Source organism: Thalia democratica, chromosome 1 (assembly GCF_965202585.1).
Source record: "Thalia democratica chromosome 1, ktThaDemo2.hap1.1, whole genome shotgun sequence".
NCBI lineage: Eukaryota > Metazoa > Chordata > Thaliacea > Salpida > Salpidae > Thalia > Thalia democratica.
Window position 1 is genome coordinate 49,837,586 of NC_139165.1, and position 20,517 is coordinate 49,858,102.

Below are 20,517 nucleotides of genomic sequence, written 5' to 3' on the forward strand. Positions count from 1 at the left end.
ACTCACTATAATGGCTGTTTTTTAATATTGCTTCTAGTTAAAAGCAGACTGGGCACTTTCCCACTTTTAACTATTTGTTTACTTCATTTATAAATATGAAAACGGCAGATAAAACTATACATATATTAAAAAAAAGGATTTGAATTTCTATAAAATAATAATAATACGAGTAAAAATAATTTTAATATTTTAATAATAAGTAGAAATTATCCCAATCTTTATTTATATGTAACATTTATATTCTATTCTACTTAGCAAATTCAATTTATAATTAAGCATTTCTTTACAATTATAAAATGGTGTTTATTAATATATAGGGCAAGACTGCTGTATTATTTCTTTGTGTTTTAAAATCTCATTATTTCATTATACTTTCATTATTAAACACAGTCATATTTATTTCAGAATTTAGATTTAATCTCTTATTGTTAACAAAATTTCTGATATACTGAGGTATAACTAAATGTTTATCAATTAGTCAAGGAACATAAATTTACAAAGCCTAAAGATGTAGAGAGGTGTGTTAGCATTCAAAAACATATTTTAATTTAAAAATATACATTAAACCTAATTTGTGCAATATTAAAAAAAAATTAAAATTTTTATTTTCCGAGTTTTATAGAATTCTGAAATGCGTAACTAAACGAGAATGCGTAACGTCACGAGTGCGTAAAGATCCGAGAAGTTACTGCATTGATTATCGTTATTATAAACTAAATGTGATTATTTTCTATTAACAAATCAAATATTTTTTCTAATAAAACTTATTTTTTAAACATAACGTTGCTAACTAAAAAAGAAGTCATTCGAAATTTAGATTGTAGTTTGTTGTTTATAAAAAAAAACATAAAAATAAGATTAGTGATATGCATGTATATCAGTTATAGAAAGTTTTCAAAGTATTTTTACAATGTGAAAACCATTAGTTTACACTTAAATAGAAAATAAATTAGAATAAATGTAACCTTTAGTAATAGCTAGATTTTAGAATTATAGTACTGTATTAGAATCATTTAAAAAGATAATAAACTGACTCACTTCATAAATTTTAAAGTAGTTAAATAATTCTGAAACAAATGAAATTTTCTCATTTAAAGTTTTTAACTTTCTTATAGTTTTAAATCCATTAAATTTACTTCTTGCACTCTCAAGTTGGTTAGATTATAGTGCAATCCTTTCAAACTTCTTTTGTTTTGATTAGAGAATTTACATTAAATAAGTTGCTAAAAATTAATTCTCGAAAACAAATTTTCTTTTGTACGTTTTATTACTAAAAATTTATTCTTAAAGTATCAGAAAAATTTATCTTAAAAAGATAACTTCAGTAGGTTGTATAGTGTAATAACCCTGAATCAGTTTTTTCTGCCTGCTTGGATTTCGGCCTTACAATAAGTAGCAAAAAGCTAAAATCCTAAGTGAAAAAAAAATATACCTTAGCTCAAATGATGCATCCCACGCATCATTTGGCACAGAAGTTAATAGTCGTATTCGTAAAACCTCAGGTACTTTCGCTCGGTTAACTGCAAGAGTTTGGGATAATAAAAAGTTAAGCATTCGCAAAAAGACTAACGTTTATTGTTCATGTGTATGCAGAACTCTGCTATATGGTAGTGAAACATGAATGTTGTCTCGCGTTCAGGAAGCCTTCGTCGTATATTTATTTCATGGCAACAATAGATCACGAAAGAGAAAGTGTTGAGACACACTAGTCTTGCCACCATGTGCTTTACCCTCAATAAGCGCAGGCTTCGCTTGCTCGGTCATTTTCTGAGGATGGATGAAGAGCAAATTCATGTTGTATATCGAGTGGGTCGTTGGTAAACGCAACCGAGGTCGCCAAAAATTACGTTTTAAGTAAGTATGCAACCGCGACCTAAAAAGCTTGAATATAACAACTGGTGAGTGGAAGTTGCTTGCAGATGACCTCGCCAAATGGTGATCTACTGTACACAAAAGACTAAGTGATAGGAAAAACAAAACTTTAAAAAACGAAAAGCAAAATGAGTTTACTATTTATTAAATTTCATGTATTTAACTTTATTAGTTATATTGTTATTTATTGCATCACTGTGCTTAGAATTTATTATTACCGTCTGTTTTTTTACTTATATGCGTAATACGCATAGCCGATTTCGGCTGGTAGCGAGCCTTTTATTTTTGATATAATATACAGTCATATCGAAAACATTTGTTTATTATAGAATGTTGTGTAAATTTGTTCGATCAGTTAAACCTGTTGCGAGCAATACATATCATCTCATTTTATACAACTAGAGTAGGTTTGTAAAGTATTCAAATACTAAAATGATTGTAAAAAAGTCACCGCTAATTTTTAATTATAGAAACTTCAAAATATATCAGCATAAAATTTATATTATTAACTTCACTTTTGGCTCTATTTAATTTCTGTATCAAATTAATTGATAGATATTTTATTTTTTGAATCCATATAAGGTTTTTTAAACTAATTTTCATAATTGCTTGCATGGCAAAAAATTAAAAAATAATCGCCTCCCTTCATTATAAATTGCGTCTTTACTACATTGACACAAATTTATTTTTTCATGTCAAAGGAGACGACAACATCCATTATGGAAATCCTGATACGTTACAAGTATTACTAAGCTTCTAAAACTAAACAATATCTTTATTACATTTTTCTTTAAGTTAAATCTTTATTAGTATGTTTTAATAAAGTATATTTTAATCCGACTTTCTTCTTGAGTATTATTAGTATATTTACAAACTTTTTCCTTTAGTTTAGTTAACTTTGTTAGTATTGTCGGCAGTTTAAAAATTCATTCTTTGTTAAAGTTGTTCAGGTTTTGTTTAAGTTAGTTTATTATAATTTTATTTTAAATGAGTTTTTGACTAATTTGATCTATTTTTTTGCAGTTTAATTTTTTTTTTACTTTAACTTTTATAATATTAAGTTTTCCTTAGAAACTGATTTAACAACTTAATTGAAACATTAATTAAATATTTTATGTACAATGTTAACTTGAACAAACTTTTAAACTGAAATGAATCAAATAAAATAATTTTTTAATGAACCAATCTTATTTAAACAAAAATATCTATATTATTATATTGTTTACTATGCAATGTTGGACTCAGACATCAAAACCTGAGCAACTTAAATAAGAAACACAATGAGAATAATTAAAATAAAATATTTATTTCAAACACAAAATAAACATAAACAAAACATCAAACATAGTTAAAATTAAAATTTCATTAACAAGTTTAAACCTATTTGATTGATATAAAGTGCAATAAATTAGTACACACAAAATTATTTGTACAAAAATAATTATATTAAATTAGTATCTGTCAGAGGGGAGGCGTAGGGAAATAAAACTAATTAATATTACAAATAGGAAAGTGAAGAAATTGGTAGCTAGTAAAATAAGATAAATATTATACAAATCTTTATTTTTTATTCTGTATTGTTTTGATGAAAAACTAATGAATTTTTCTGATATTTATACATTTCAAATTAAATCTTTTTAAGTTTAATCGAAAATGTTCCACCTTCTCACACGATACTACATCCTGTGGTCATTTGTTCCACATAGCATCTACTCTTTGAAAAAAAAGAACCTTGCCACTGACCGTTGTTAATGAATTGTAATGAACTGACCGTTGTAAAGAGATATTTGACTCACTAAAGATTTTTGTATTGTCTGCAAATAAACTCATGTCACTTTTAATATCAATGCTTGAACTAATATCATTAATGTAAATTAAAAAAAAAGGAGGGGACCAATTACACCACCTTGTAGTACTCCACTATATATAGATAAAGGGTCTGACAGCGTGTCGTTAATGACCACTCTTTGTGATCTCCAAATTAAAAAATTAATAAACCACTTCACTAATGATTCATGTAGGTAGTCCATACTGACTCAATATTTTTAATACTCGTTTGTGTGATACTGAATGAAAAGCTTTTTGGATATCAGTGTAAACTATTTTAGTACATTTGATTTTGAGATAAAGAACTATCCATAAATTTATGCATATTATTAGTTGAATGTTTGAAGAGCGGTTAGGGACAAAACCAAATTGTTCATCAGATGTAAATTATAGTCAAAAAGGTGATTCAAAATTTTTACAGATATTATAAATTCAAAAATTCGAGAGAACCCACTAGTTAAAGATGACTATATTGACCTATAGTTTAACGCGTTGTGTTTGTTACCTTTTTTATGAACTGGAATAACAAACGACATTTTCCATTGTTTTGCTACTTCAGCTAATTCTTTAGAGCAATTTAAATCAATGAAAGTGAAAAATTATTAATGGAATTGGATACTTAATAAAATAGGGCGGGATGTTTTCTGGGGTTCTAATGATTTTATCTTTTAGGTTAATTGAATTTTTAATGTCTTCATAAGTTATAAAAAAAGTTTGCATTTTACTACAGTTTTTTTAGCTAGTTTGAAACTTTCGTGGTTATCAACTTTACTTTAAGTGCTTTTTGAAAAATTTTGTTACAAAGTGAGGCTATTTCAAAATCTGATTTTATTGTTTTATCTAAATTATTGTCATATAAAAGGGGTATTGCAGTACTTAATTTAAGTTTAGACTTTACGTAACTATAAAACTTTTTAAATTAGGGTTTTTGCAGAATTTTTCTTCAAATTCAAGATTGTATTTTTTTTACGGCTAACTGATATTCTTTTGACTTATATTTATAATCTTTAGAAAATAATTTATTTGTCTTACTTTGTTTGTACAGGAAAAATTTTCCTTTAATAATTTTTTATTGTGAGATGGATATTTCTTACTTTTGTTATTTTTAGAACAAAGTAATGTGAAACGTTTAATTGAGGTTTGAATTGAGCTGATAAATTGGTCATAAAAATGTTGGAGACTTTTCGACTTGTTAAATAATGAAGTCCAACTATAATTTGACAGGTAATCATTGATGGTTTCAAATTCTGAATTTTTAAAACCATATGTACTTTTTTTAGCATTGATAACTTTTTGACTTTGAATTTTAAATGAAAACAAGTTAGGGTCACACGTATTTGTCAATAAAGAAGTTACTGAATAAGGTATGATTCTATCTAGACAAAAATTATAGCAAAATAACAGATCAAGTATATTTCCATTTTTGTGAGTAGGACTTTTGATTAGCTAAGTTAAAAAAATTTCGAGCAAAAGTCAAGAAAACACTCATGGGAATCATTGAAGTCTGTTACAGGAATATATAAAATGTAAATAACTTGAAACATTTTCTTTAAACAAACTTTAGTTGTTTAAATTTTTTAGCAAAAAACTTTAAATAAGCTATTTATATAACTTTTTAAATAAGCTCTTTACATTTCAGTAAATTGAGTAATTTTTAAGGCAATTAACTATATAGCAAGAAACTTTAATAAATATATTTTGATTTCCTTATTATTTAAAAACATAAAAAGTTAATTAGAACTCAAAAAATTTAAAGTAAAGGTTATCAGCAAAGCTTTATTATTATTTTAGTATCAAACAATAGTAAACTGTTTTAGCATTAAAAACGATTAAAAAAATAGCTAAAAGTTAAATTTGGATATTGGTATACATTTCAGGAAACTGTTCTTTAAGTAATTTTTTAAAAGTGATTTTAGTCAAGCAATTTAATTTTAAGTATTTTCAACAATATGATATTAATTTTACAAACTTTTATATGATAGATTTTAAATAAAAAGACAATACTTTTTTACAAAGTTTATTTTAAGTCGTAGTAAAATTAAAATAAGAAATTAATATTATTGAGTAAAAGGGGTTAAAATACATAAAACAAAATCATTCTTTCTAGTTTACATAAATAGTTGTGCCTTATGATAAATATACAAATATTATGTAAAAAGTTTTGAGTCATTGTTTCAAAGTGTGTTTTTTTAAACTGTGTATAAATGTTTAAATGTTAATTTTGTATACTTTTACTGTAGGCACTGAATCGTACATAAGACATATTCACCAGCTAAAGGCAAAAATTATAAACAACGAAACATAGTTGAACAGCTTTTATTTAAAAATCGGTATGATAAATTTATTTTATTTACCTGTATACAATGTTCAATTAACAAAAAAAAATACTTAAAAAACATATTTTAAAAATACAACATTTAGGAATAAAAAGTTTTATGTCTTTTTTTTCATTATAATAGTAATAGTAAAGAAAAAATCTTAAAAATCAAACTAAAAATAAAAATCAGTACTTTTAAAAGATAAAACACATAAATATCTTATTAGAATTTCCATGAAAAACGACTCTATTTTTTAGGTATAAATGTTAAACCTTTAAAAAGATTTTGTTCATAAAATTAAGAATTTAACTCGAAAGCATTGATAATTTTAAATTCTTCAGTTATGAATAAAAAAGTACTATTAAAGCAAATTATTATCAAGAATTAGAAGAGTTTTTAAAATGTTGGTTTAAAAAACAATAGAACAAACTGAGTGGCAAGAATTATTTAAAAACGATGCTATGCTTTTTGTAAGAAATAATACATTTCAAAATTTGACCAATTTACAAGAAACTGTTAACTTATACCAGCAAGTAACTTATCTTTCAAAAATATATTCAAGTTGAAACTGATAAAAATAATAGTTAGTTCTTTCATCTGTTGATTTTAAGCATATTTTAACGCTTTTTCTCTGCTTCAGCTGCTTTTTTAAGCCTCTTTTTAAGTTCAACAGGAAACTTTTCATAGCATTTTCTACAAACTGGTTTCATATCGTACTCAATAAACTTGTTCCTGTAAAAATTAGTATATTTTATTTTTAGGTTTTAATTTTATTTAGATTATTACAATATATTTCAAAATATTAATAATTTTAAGATTGCTTCTTTCAGAACTAGTCATTTTAATTACGAACGTCAATTTAAAGATTTCAGTTTTTTTTAAATATAAATATTCTTTTTATCAAAGCTACCATAAGAATATTTACTCCACTATCATAATTAAAAAAGTATATATATTCGTAGAATATTTAAAAACTTTAAAACAAATAACAAACTTTAAAGTAAGTTTTCCATTACAGCAGGTACATTGGAAGCAGGATACACACCATGACTTGTTCAACGCTGAGACAACTGTACAAATTAAAATAATGAAACAACTTTAATATGTAAAATTTGTAGTTTTTCATATAAGCTTGTGAAATCACAGACTTTTTAAATAACTTGTTTTAACAGGCTTGTTTTAACTAAAATAAAAGAAGTAAACTAAATTTAGTAAAGTTGTAATAACACCGTATGCTGTACAATAAAATAAAATAAAAATGTGTTGATCTTTTAAATTAGAAGTCACATTCATTGTTAATGTTTATCTCAGTAATTTAAAAAGTTTTTATTTGAATTAACGTGCTTAAACATACGCTTATAGATCACGATTTGGTTTGCTATTTTTACGTCATTTTTTATTTTAAACTTAGTCGTTGATATTTTTATAGGGAATTTGAACAATAAAAACATATAATCATTTGATTTTAAAACTACTTAATTTATTTAATTGTCATTGTTAGTATATGTAAGAAATAAATAAAACATACCATCTCCATCAATAACTTCGTTGCAGTGGTAGCATACATCGCCGAAAAGCTGATTGAAATGAGTTTCACAGTACGCAAGTCCACGGCGTTCGTAATGCTTTTGACCCAGGAAAGGTTTCTCGCACTGGGCACACACAAAATGCTCTACATGCCTAAAATGATACAGAGTTTTGTATAAATATTTTTTAAATTTTGGACTTGCTGATACGAATTATTATTTAATTATGTAAATTGTAAATATTTTAAAGTGCTTTTAGAAACCATATGTACGTTGTTAAAATATAGGTTTAGGTTATTTTCTATTATAAAAAAATAGTATATCATTAGTAAGCAAACATTTTTTGTACAATACTTATCTATATGAAACTGCTGAATAATACTAATTTAAACTAATAATGAAGTTCTTCAACTTTAAGTTTTGTTATCTCTGTTATATTTCAAAAAACAAAATAATTATTATCAAATTTAATTAATAGGAAAAGTATTGCGACCCAACTAATAACTCTAACAGTTAAAAGTATTTTTAAGTTACAGAAAAAATTTTGTTACTACTTTCTAATACTAAAAGAAGGAATGTTTGTGCTTATGATATCAGCAGAGAAAAGTGCTTTTTTTAAACAAATATTTTAAACGCCAACATAAGAGTTTATGACTACTAAAGTAAATAAAAATAGGCAAGGTAAGCTTCTAAAGGTTGGCTCTACTCCAATTAAAAAGGAGCTACGTTGTAAAGTAAACAAAGTTTTAAAAATTATGTTTAATTAAATTTTTAATATTTATTTATATATTTAATTATAATAAGAAGACATACACTTTCTTATTACATTCAATATCAATGGTTTTTTAATGAAAATAGTTATCAAAAACAAACCATGTTTTTCCCATCGCTCTCACAACTCTTTCTTCTATTGGGCGTCTGCAGGCCCCGCAAATGGGGATTCCCTGCTTGTCGTGGCACGGCAGACAGTACAGTTCGCCCCGTAGCTCCCTCGCTTCTGCGGTCAGCTCCTTTCTGTTAAACAAATGTTTTTAAGAAAATTCTAATAATTTTGAGTTATTTTTCATTGCAAGCAAACGAACCCGCAAGATGTGCAGTTGAAATGGAACGGGCAGTACGTGTTGCCCTTGTACCTGAGTGGAGGACCTTCTATCACCGCGCTGTAAACAAACTTTTGCTTACGCTTTTATAACTAGAACTTTTTTTTGTTTTTTTTAAGGATCATGCTTTGATAATTGGTTTTGTATTACATGCGGTTCTTAATTCAGCTAAAACTTTTTGACTTATAATGCATTTAAAACTATATACTAGTTATATAAATTTTCCTAAATGCAAGCTAATTAACTTTAACGTATATTTAATTAAAACTTTATTGTAAAATTTTTTTTTAACGTAAAAGACTTACTGGCATTTATGGCAAACATATTTTCCCAGCCCATTTGCCTTCTCTCGGTTGTGGCAGGGCCTGCACAAAGCCCTGCCTGCGTTTTTCACAAACCCGGTGTCTGCCAGCCCGCAACCGCAGATCTGGCACAGGAAGCAGTCAGGATGCCAGTTGTTGTTCATCGCCTTGATGACTCTTCCGACTATGAACTCCTCTGAAATTATTAAGATTTTGTGAGTTTCGAGTAGTTTGATTGATCTAAATTGTGAAAAAATAAAACATAAAGCGGGCTTTTATAACTATTAAGAACTTTTGATGCTTTACATGCGTATTGCTATGTTCCTGAATGTTTGGCCTGATTTATTATCATTAGAATAAGAACATCAGTTTTATATCGTTTTTTGGTGCACGCTGGAATAAATTCTGTTTGAAATGCTTCAAAAAAGCATTAAAAAATTCTTTTAAAACTTAACTTTTTATAGTGGGCGCAAGATTAACTTTAATTAAAAAATTGTACAAGTAATGTTCATTTAAAAACAAGTACATAAATACAGAACAGTTTAAATTACAACCACCTGCCGTCTAACATATTAAAACCAAGTTAAAAGTGCGAGGTGAGTAGAAAAATTTAAAGTTTAAATTAGGATTTTAAACGAATGTTTTTAAGACCTATATATAGTTGATTGTATTTACATTATTTTAGCTTATAAAGATATTAATTTAAAATAGAAAAAGTTGATGAAACGGAGACAACTTAGTTTATTAGTTATATCAATAACAATTAATAAAAATTCAAGTTCATGTTTGAAATACAAACTTTGCATAAACAAAACATCTACAAAAAAAAGGTGTTATTGAGGCTAAAAATTTTTTTTGAACATTTGTTTAAATAACTTTAAAAAAAAAATCTTAAATGTTTAAAAAAAGTCAAATGTTGAATCTAAGACTTTGTTTAAAGTAACTTACATGAGTTCATAAACACGTGGCTACTTACTTTAAATAGTACAAAAAAACAAACACTAGATAATTCTAATAGATGTTTTAAGATTGATGTCTTTAAAAGCCGTTTTTAAAAGTTTAAAAAAATAATTTGCTTTTTTGATCTCATCTTTTAAAGACAAGTGTCTGTAAATAAAACAGATAAACGAGTATAGGTGATTTTGAAAACATAAGAAAATAAGAAAATATTATCTTAAAACAATTTCATATACCATGTTTAATACAAAAAATTACACATAGCAACTTAAAAACGAAACATTTAAAATATGTTGAGTAATACTTAAAATTAAAATATTTTCTTAAGTCAAACACGTAAGAAAACAAAAAAAAGTTTATTTCAGTTTTATGCAAACGTTTTACTTAAACATTTTATAGTAAAAAAGTATTAAAATATTCATTTAATATTTTTTAATTTGTCTGTTTAGTATAAAACTTAATCAAAGTCAAGAATTATTTAGTTATTAGTGCAACCTTAAAAAACCTGCAAAAAAAGAAAGACCTTACTTTTAAAATTCCAAATTGTTTCAAAACACGGGTCTTTGTTTACGATATAAAAGTTTTAGTTTTAATGAAATACAGAATTTAGATTTAGAATAAATGGATTAAAATTCATACCACATTTTCCACAGCAAGGTGCAAAGAGCATATGAAAGTCGTGTTCACAATACTTCACTCCTTCATACTGTTTAGTTTGTAAAAAGATGGTCAAAATTAGTAAAACATATTTTGATTAAATACTAAATTTGTAGTCTATTAAGTCATTATAACAGATTTTAATAAGATAAAAAAATAACAGTCTTAGTGTGTCAAATTATAACAAACATTTATAATTGAACAAATAAAAGTATATTAGCTAGGAACAGAAACTTAAAACATTACTAAAATAGCTGTAATTATATTTGTGACAAAACTAAAAGTAACTATTTTTATTTACTTATTACTAACTGAATTTTAATAAAATTAAACGAGCAACTAATATATAGAAATTATTGTACAGGCCTGGAAACTATTAAAGGAGCTTTACCATAGATAAACAAGGCTATAAACTCATTTGAAATTCAAAAAAGATATATAAATTTTTAATGAACTGCCAAGCTTACTTTTGTTAATAGGATTTTTTTTAAAGACCTTCGAAAAGCCATTTCCTTTCAATTAGCAATACTTTTTACTAAAGCTTAGTACTTTAGCGTAATGGTTTAAGATTAAAGGCTTTTTACCATTTTTGGTAATAATGTTTTAAATTATTACAAATAAAGTGTGACTGTAGCTGAAAATTTATCAAATCTTTTTTTAAAGCATAAAATAGAATACTAAAATTTACTAAGTTTTAGTTAAATTTTCGTCAGCTAACAACATTTATTATTGTAGAGTAAACAAAATAAATTTCCAACTGATTATTGAAAGCATCAAAAAAAGCTTAAAACAAGTGAAAATAAAAATGCATTATTAAATATCAACATTTTAAATCATTTTAAGTTTCAGTAGAAAATAAAACCTAAATATATAAAAGATATTAAACCTCATAATAAAGTCCATCAGGAAATTTTTGGAAACACTGAGCACAAACAAAACACTCTTCGCAGTAAATTTCTCCATTCGAGTTTATCATTTCTTTGTCTGGACCGAAACCTTGTTTGCACCTCACACATATCACTTGATTTAATTGACTTCCTGGCTGTGATCCAATACTATAAAATATTAAACTGTAAACTATACTACAGAATTTTAGATTTTAATATAATTTATGGTATTTAAAAATATTCAGTTGCGAGGAAGTATAAAATAACGTCTTCTTTCTGTTTTCTTACGTAAAATCTTATTTAAAATTATCATCAAGACTTATAAGTACTTTCTTACATGTAAAAAAAGTATTTTCACAAAACTTTTATTCACTGGTTAACCAGGTAGTTTACTAAACTAAATAAAAAACTGTCCTACTTTTTTTCTATACTTTTAGTAAAATTGTACTATTTCAAGTTTTTAATATAGAAAAATATATCTTTAATCACAGTAGCTATAATACAATTTTAAAAAATCTTTTGAACAAAAAAAATTACTTTTTTATATAGTTAAGTATTACTTTTATATAAAAAATTATGAGCAAAAATATAACTAAAATCATCTAAAAATATGTTGTTAAAAATTAAAAACATTTATTACTTGAAAGTTAAAAACTATGCTGAGAACAAAAATATATAATAAATCTAACTAAAAATATGTAAACAAACAGAAATTCAAATTAGTTATATAACTATTAAATTATCAATAAAAGTAAAGCAAATAATATATTTTATTTGAAAACTGATGTTTATATATATATTCTTATTTCATAAATAATTCTGTTTAAATTCTAATACGTTGAGCATTAAATGTTTTATTTTGAAAAATAGTATTTTTTGTTGATTACGCGTACAAAATGTTTAATTCTCGACTTTAAAATTTTTTTAACTATAAAAATTTATAAAAATAATTAAAATTATCATACTTTAATGGAGATAAGTCGATGTTAGAACTATGATTAGGGTCTCTTCTCCTTCTAAACAAATCAGAATCTAATAATTCAAAACCTAACTCATGTGCTTTTGTAGTCATTTTTTATTTAGAAACTTCAAACTAATATTCAATTTAAATTCGGTAGATTTTAATTAAGAAAACAAATATCACAAAAAAAAAACTTTTATAAAGTTCTTCCTAGTAGACTTGCTTTCACAAATGTTGTGCGCTTTTTATCCAACACTACAGTGTTTGTTTAAGCAAACGTAACAGACCAAGCGTAGCATTTTTACAAAAATGGTTTTAAATCTTAAAAGAATAAGAACTGAAGTTAAATAACTTAAAGTTATATACTATAATTAATAAACATGATAATCCGACTAAAGTTCAACAAAAAAAACTATTTGAAAAAGGTTTTAGCTTAACTAAAATGTACACTATTATAAATGAAAAGTTAAACTGAGCATAATAAATGAAAGCTTTCTGTTCGTCTTTGTCTGTTACTGTTTGAGATTATTTAATTGTAAAGTATTTAAATGTTACAAACTTCACTGGCTAACTTAAGAAGGAAAACAACTTTGCAAATCAAACAAAGAAGGGCGAAAAAATATTCAAAATATTTTATATGCATCATGGTGGTTTTGAGTTTTAAATAGTTAAGCTAACGGTAATATTATAAGTAAACTATTGTTTTATACATCTTTCTAAAATTATTAATGTTTAGTTTCAAACGATTATTAAATCAAAGTACTTATGAATTAAAAAAAAAAACTTCAAATGTAGGTTTAAGTCAATGTTTTAATTGCTTAATTTTAAAACAGCTTAAAAAAACAAGATTTCCTATTTTGTGATGAACTTACGGCCACTTTATTCAAGAATCTGCTAATATTCAGATTGTATATACTTGAAAACTATCTTGCTGCATACTTTTAATTTGAAACTTTGAGGACAATCAGTTATAAAGCAATATTATCAATGTTAGTTACAATTTTTAATTTTTATCTTTAATTTTTTTATATATACTTTCTGTCAGCTTTAATATTTTTATTATGGTTTTTTCTGCTTCTAGTAAACAGTTATTTACTTTTGGAGATCCTTTTAATGTTAGAATTATTACAAACATTTTTACTCTCAGATGATTATTGAAGTTGTTGTTAAGAAAGCAGTTTAATCTTGGTAATTTTGTTTTATCTATACTACTTTAAAGTTTAAACCTTAAATCTAGACGTTAATTTAAATTGTTTAAGTAGTGCAATAAAAAATATATATAAGAAGAGTAATCTGACTGTTATGGTTTTAATGCATTTACATTAGAACTCTTAATTTAGGGATTTTCAGATAAAAAGTAATTATTTGCAACTTTGTACTAGCTATTAACTGTTTTTGATTAAAATTATTTGAAAAGCTGTTTAATTTTTGTTAAAGTTCTTATAAACAAATCAATTAAAATTAAGAACAAACAAATTGATTTATGCATGTATTATCAAAGTATTAAATATTAGTACACATCTCAAATATCAACTTACTTGGATAGCTTTTATTTCCAATAGTTGAGAGCTTGTTATAAGAATTTCTTATTACTTATTCAATATAATAAACATAACATTAAATGAAATATTAGTGTTTTATAAAACAAAAAAAAAACGAATTTTACAAAATTTTTGTCGCTAGTTAAAGTTTTACACGGTTGGCTGAACAAGTTGCTGTCGTCATACGAACTTCTCGGTTAAATTTTTTACGTGCACCAGCGCGCTTTACTCATATTTATTCCAAATAAGGATATAATTTTATGTTGTACGTTTATAGTCTTCGTGAGCGCTATTAGATGTTTGTGTTTAAAAATATGTTAGTTCGTGTTTGATACCTACCAAAATTTAAATATTCTATTTAAATACATGTTTTAAAAATTTTCCAAAGCATAATTTTATCTTCATAAAATCAGTTTACGAATTGAGTAAAAAATTTTTACTCAACTTCCATTAACCCAGTTAGTTTTCGATAATTACTCTTAGTTTAATGACTAATTTAACTTATAAAAAACTCATTGATTTAATTTTTAATAGTTATATTTTAGATACCTATAAGTCAATAAAATCTTTAAAGTTGGTTGATAAAACAAAAACTAACTTATATTGAAAAATAATCAAACAAAATTATATACGGTTTTTAAGTTATGATAAGTTCAACTTAAATCTGTGCAAAATTTGCTTGCAAGAGTAAAGACAAAACTGACATAAACTAAAAGAAAAGATCACGTTTCTTACAATTTAACAAATCAAAAAATGTAAGATTCAACCTTTCGGCTTGCTGTCTGAAAGATCCGACACGGCTTCTAATCAGCTCTCCAGAGGGTTCGTCGCCGATCAAGTCATCTGGCTCCTGATAATCCCCCTCATCTTCGATTACACACACAGGCTCATATTTCTTTTTTATTCGTTTTGTACTCTTCTTTTTAAAAAAGGAAGACATCAAAATAGATTTTTTTGACCCACTAGTTAAGAACTAACTGAGACACATTTAAAAGACTTATTTTTTCTTATATTTGTGCAAGAGTTTGCGTAAGATCCGGTAGAAAAAAAGTCTATAGAAAAGTCCTTCTCATTTATTCGTTTTTTTGTATTAACGCAAACGATTTATCTACTTTTTAGATAGTGTTGTATGTAAATAGAAACTGAAAAGAATTAGAGTATTTCAAAAACTTAAAAACAAAGCTTTTTCTGAAAAGAAAATAATCGTAGAGTTTAGCACTTTAATTTCAGAAAGCAAGTCAGTCTTATACTTTGAATTTAACAGTGAATGTCTTTAGAATATTACATGAGATTTTTCACTAGTCGTTAATTCGGTATTTGATTTTTTTAGAGTGTGCCTTTTGGTGTAATATCATTCTAGTTGTAAACACAACTTTTTATGTGTTTTAAAAGTAAGGAAAAAATATTTGAAAACATAAAAAACAGGTTATAAAAAAATTCACAAATACTTACTTTTTTATAAAATAGAACATTGAATTGAACTATTACTAGCTGGTTGAAAAACACAAAGACACCAAATCTTATTTAAAAGGATTAAATGTTTACAAAAAACACTGTCAACATTTGTTAAACACTTTAATCCTGAGAAGTGCAAATGAGTACTACTTAGACATACTTCATTAAAAGGTTGTTATACTAACGTTAAATATATAAAAAATGGGTAGTTTATTTATGAAAGATTTAAATAAAATTTAAATTTACTTATTAAGAACATAACAAAGCTATTAAAGAAATAATAAATAAATTTTGAATTTAAAAAAAAACACAATAAAAAGAGCTATAAAGTCATTAACTTTACTTAATAGCTTTTACTAATCTAATAACTTATTCACTTAGTTTTATTTTACATTAAAAATTAGTTTACTAAAATAGCTAACACTAACATCTTACTGATATTACTTTTATACCAAAAGTATTAGGTAAATCAAAGACTTTTTTAATCAATACGCGTTGTTCTTTATACAACTTCCAACAAATAATTATTGTTTTTAACCGTAAAATTTTGATATTCTAAGTCGTAAAATAATTTTATTTGACGTTGACAAATTCGACAAGCTTTTTTTCCATATTTTAAAAACTAAATTTTTCGTTAAAAGCTCAAATATTTTTAGTTTATTAGTTTGTTTATTAGTTGTTGCATTATAGTTTTTAAATAACTGTCTTAACTTTTCAAAAGGTTTAGTACTCCAAAGAAAAGGTTTATTTGTATTTAAGATTACATTTTTTTAGGAATAAAATAAGTAAAACACTTGGAAAAATATAAATTCTAGTGTACAATATCAAAGTGGTAATATTTATAAAATGATTCTTTTGATGTACTTTCAACAAAAGAAACTAACATATTGAAACAATTTTTATTTGTCTGCTACATTGGTTTTTAAAATTATGCATTTAAAAAAAAAAATATTAATTTTTGCGTACTTTACAAACTAAGAAAAATATTTTACAATGCAGTTTTTTTTTCATAACTCATCTAAGTAGAATCGAAAATAAAAACTAATTTCTAAATGAGTTATCACGTTTGTCTTAAAAATAAACTGCTACTTTTATATAATTTTAGGTGTTTTTAGAACATTTTACAGATATATAAAACTGAAACATAGCATAACTTATAATAATTAATTACTAGTTTAATCTTAAAATTTTTGTAATAATTAGAATAAACAACTTTAGAGGTTTTATTATTTTCATCACATTCGTGTGTAAAAATAACTTTTTTAATTTTGTTTAGTATCTGTAAAATTTCTACTAAAAAACTAAAACTGACTGCATGCCATTCATTTGTGCTCCAATAGCTTGAGCCATTTCTAAGTTCAACCTTAAAAGGATAAATCAAGTTATTTTTTGAAGTATAATTTAGTCAATTTTATAGATAATTTAATTTGTTTGTAAGAACAATTTTAACTAAACCTTATAGAAGATGAACAAAAAACTGTTTAATTAAAATTTAATAAAAAAATTTTAAACTGTTAAATTTCATTATAAAATTAACACTTTTTTTTAAAAACTTTAAAGCTATATATATTTTTAAAATATTTAAATGGAAAAGCAATAGATTTATTATTTATCTCCTTTTAAGAAAAACACTAGCTTAAATAAAAACATTTACAAAGTAAGAAGCTTAAAATTTTACATGTATACTTTACTAGGAAAAGAAAACTATATATAAAGTACTTATTACCAGTAAAACAATTATTTCATTTTGCAATTGTTTAGTGGGTTTAAGTAATTTTAATATTTATTTTTTTAACTTATTTGCAAATACCAGATATACGTTTTACTAACTTAAAATTATATACTTATTAAACTACACTAACATTTAAGGTTAAAATTCAGTTTATATCTTTGTAATGTTTCAATAGATGGTTTGAAAAACTCATTACATAAGTTAAGTACTGATAAAACCAATTCAATTAATTTAATTTTATATTTGTTTAAAAAATACGTTTCTATAATATAAAAAATAGTAAAGTTAAGTTAGTTTAATACTTTTAAATGACTAAAACAACTTGGTTAAAATATATTTATTAAATTTAATTGACATTAAATGAGCTTTAGTTATAGTATTAAAGTAGTCTGAGGGATTGCAAAATATTTTTATCTAAAAAGCTTCTTTTAACTTTTTTATAATTTACAAAAACATCAGAAGAACTAGTTTTCTTTTTAAATTGTTTTTATCAATAAAATTTTAGTAAATAAACTTTGCATAATTGATATAATTTAAACTATAAATATGCTCTTTCAAATTTCAGTAAATAGATAGAACATTTTTTAAGACTTAAATTGTTTTTATCAATAAAATTTTAGTAAATAAACTTTGCATAATTGATATAATTTAAACTATAAATATGCTCTTTCAAATTTCAGTAAATAGATAGAACATTTTTTAAGACTTTGTGATATGCTTAAATAAATACTAAATACAAAATATTTTTACAGTTAAGAATGAAAAATTTATAACATGAAATTCAACCAAAAAATGTTTTGAGTTCAACTCACCTAATAGATTCTTCAAATCCAAATGACACACAACCAATGACAATAAATTGTACAAAAAATCAAATCTACCTTTTAAATATCTATAAATATAAAATTAAGTTATTTTAACATTAGTTATTGTTTACTTTTAACTTTTCATTTAAATACAAATTTAATGAATCTTGAATAAATAAAATTTTTCTTGTTAATTGTTTTTTTAAATGTATTAGTAACTATTATTATTGTATAAAATGTTTATGTGAGCTTTAAAAATAGTTTTAAACAAAAAAATTATATTTATAAGAATTTTGTTAATTTTTACAGAAAGTATAGTAATGTAAAGACTTAATTGTAATTTTTTTCTTTCTGTTAACACTTCACCTGTGCAGTTTAAGTAAAAATAAAGTATATATATATACTAAGTCTATTGTGTAACTGTTATAAAATACCTTGAAACAAAAAAATCAAACACATGGTTTGAAACCATTCATTCAAAAAAATGGTGTTTTTAGCTGCAATAAAGTGATGAGAATTTATATCTTCTGACCACTAGGCAGTAACAATACGACTTATAAGGTTGTTTTCAGCTCATTCTACTACTTTTCGCTCTTTTCTCCGCCCTTACTCTTTTACATACAACAGGGTGTCTTGCCAAACGTGAACTTTTTTCCTTTAAATATGCACCAGTTTTTACGTGAACTTTTTTCCTTTAAATATGCACCAGTTTTTATTGCAGGTGTAATAGTTTACTGAGCACAAAATAATACTGTTTTAGAATTAGAGTAATAATGTACAAGTAATAGATTTATATTTTACCTCACAGTTTGGAATTAATTCTTTTTTATAGTTTTTATCCTTTTTAATTAAGTAGCTTATTTATTTTTTGTTTGCATAAGTTCTTTAGTTTGTTTAAAAATTAACGATCTTTTATTATTCACTTTCCTTTTTTGTTGCTGAATTGACTTATTAGCTTACATATTGTCTTTAATTAGTTTGAGTTGAACTTTGAAAAATAGTACTTAACTGCATATTTTGTGCTCAGTAAAGCTTAGTGAACCAGTAAAAACTGGTGTATATTTAAAGGAAAAAAGTTCACGTTTGGCAAGACACCCTATACAACACACCACTGTTCACATTTTCTGCTGAATATTCCACCAATGAGTCGCTGATTTGTTTAAAATTTGTGGCGCTAAAGAGCATAAAAATTTATTAAATTTTTCAAAATTATTACGAAACCAGGGACAAAATGATGCGATAACATTAAAAAAGCAAACATATTATTAATAAAAAATCTAAAAAAACTCTAATATTTTAAACTTAACTTAGATGTATTAAGTTAACTTGAAAATAACTAATCTACGTAATATAACATTAAACAGTTAGTTTTTAATAATTAAATTAGTGTTTTTATTAGCCACTAAGTATTATTTAAATTTTTTAATAATTACCTATAAAAAACCAAATTTACGTAAATTTTAAAATAAACAAATAAAAGAAACGTACTTTTGGGTAAAATAATCAAAAGCGGTTAAATTTTTATGTTAAAACTCAAAAAATAAGAAGAAAACTTATAAACGTTGTAACTTAATCAGTTTCAACAAAAGCAATGGTATTTAGTACATTTTGTAAATTAAACAAACAATAAAACGTCGTTTAAACGTCATATATAGATTATTTTTTTATATGTAAATATCAAAATATTATTAATAGATGTTTTTATGAGAAGTTAATAGAAAAACTAGGTATAAATAAAATTTAACGTTTAAAGAGACAAGAATACACTTTAAAATCATTTTGAATTCTACTTATAACTCTTTGATACATAAATGACAGAATATTAAATATATGGTCAAAACAGGTTTATCAAAGGAATTAAATCAAGGTTCGTACATTCAAAAACTTTATTTTAAATTCTCATTGGTTGATAACCCGTTTAGTAATGAATTTTATTAATTGTTTGTACTTTAAAAAAATATTTTTTATTTGTATAAAAGCTGTTTTCATTGAAAACACTAAGAGAAAACAAAATTTTAAATAAAAAGTAACACAAAACGCTTAAAAAACATCTTGATTCGAGATTTTTATCACATATAAACAAAAAATAGTAAAAAAAAAAATTCGAGCACGTTTTTAGTATAAATTTACAGTAATTTTTTTTTTGACGAAAATAAACATAAAAGTATAGTTGAAAAAGTTTTCAAATTATTAAAAAACAAAACTCTAAAAGTAATTAAGAATTAGTTTAATAAAGGAGTAAATTTCATGAGATCTATATAAATTAGACATAAAATGAGTGTAGTAAGGGTTAAACGTAGGATTCAAAAAAGTTAATTAATTGTAGGTTAAAATATTAAGCTTATACTTAGGCATAACAGTTTAAGTTAAAGTAACTATTACTATTATTTAGTTTTAGTAAATCAATTATCTTGTTTGTTATATGTATTACCTTGTTGTGTGTATTACGTATAGTTTTTGTTTTGTTGTTTTGTATTATTTTAAATATCAAGTATTATACTTGATTAAATACAATTATTAAATTAATTCAAATATTGATTTAGTTGGTTTGCTATGTTAACAAAATAGGTACATAA

At 24.3% G+C, this 20,517-nt stretch overlaps 1 protein-coding gene across 3 annotated transcripts; it reads right to left on the reverse strand.

Annotated features, from left to right (window-relative positions):
* Positions 1–5,721: 5,721 nt before the first annotated feature.
* Positions 5,722–18,029, reverse strand: LOC145829039 (LIM and senescent cell antigen-like-containing domain protein 1). 3 transcript variants are annotated; one of them, XM_082936792.1, is made up of 10 exons: positions 17,948–18,029; positions 16,716–16,766; positions 11,446–11,614; positions 10,542–10,608; positions 8,949–9,141; positions 8,626–8,703; positions 8,417–8,557; positions 7,546–7,697; positions 7,012–7,087; positions 5,723–6,749 (listed from the first exon to the last, which is right to left on the reverse strand). In XM_082936792.1, exons 2-10 carry the CDS (start codon positions 16,751–16,753, stop codon positions 6,635–6,637), a joined length of 1,029 nt encoding a protein of 342 aa, XP_082792918.1. In that variant the 5' UTR covers positions 16,754–16,766; positions 17,948–18,029; the 3' UTR covers positions 5,723–6,634. The 3 variants fall into 3 exon arrangements, with proteins under 3 accessions (XP_082792906.1, XP_082792918.1, XP_082792913.1); XM_082936780.1 differs by lacking the exons at positions 16,716–16,766; positions 17,948–18,029 and adding an exon at positions 14,716–14,897 and having other exon boundaries at positions 5,722–6,749; XM_082936787.1 differs by lacking the exons at positions 16,716–16,766; positions 17,948–18,029 and adding an exon at positions 12,412–12,637.
* Between the last annotated feature and the right edge of the window lie 2,488 nt (positions 18,030–20,517).

Excerpts from the sequence above, each read along its gene's own strand:
- LOC145829039 (XM_082936780.1), bottom strand. The coding sequence starts at position 14,888 with ATGTCTTCCTTTTTTAAAAAGAAGAGTACAAAACGAATAAAAAAGAAA. Across the intron at positions 8,704-8,948 it reads TATGTTTGCCATAAATGCCA|CGCGGTGATAGAAGGTCCTC; the intron begins GTAAGTCTTTTA and ends GTTTGTTTACAG. Across the intron at positions 8,558-8,625 it reads TTCAACTGCACATCTTGCGG|AAAGGAGCTGACCGCAGAAG; the intron begins GTTCGTTTGCTT and ends TTTGTTTAACAG.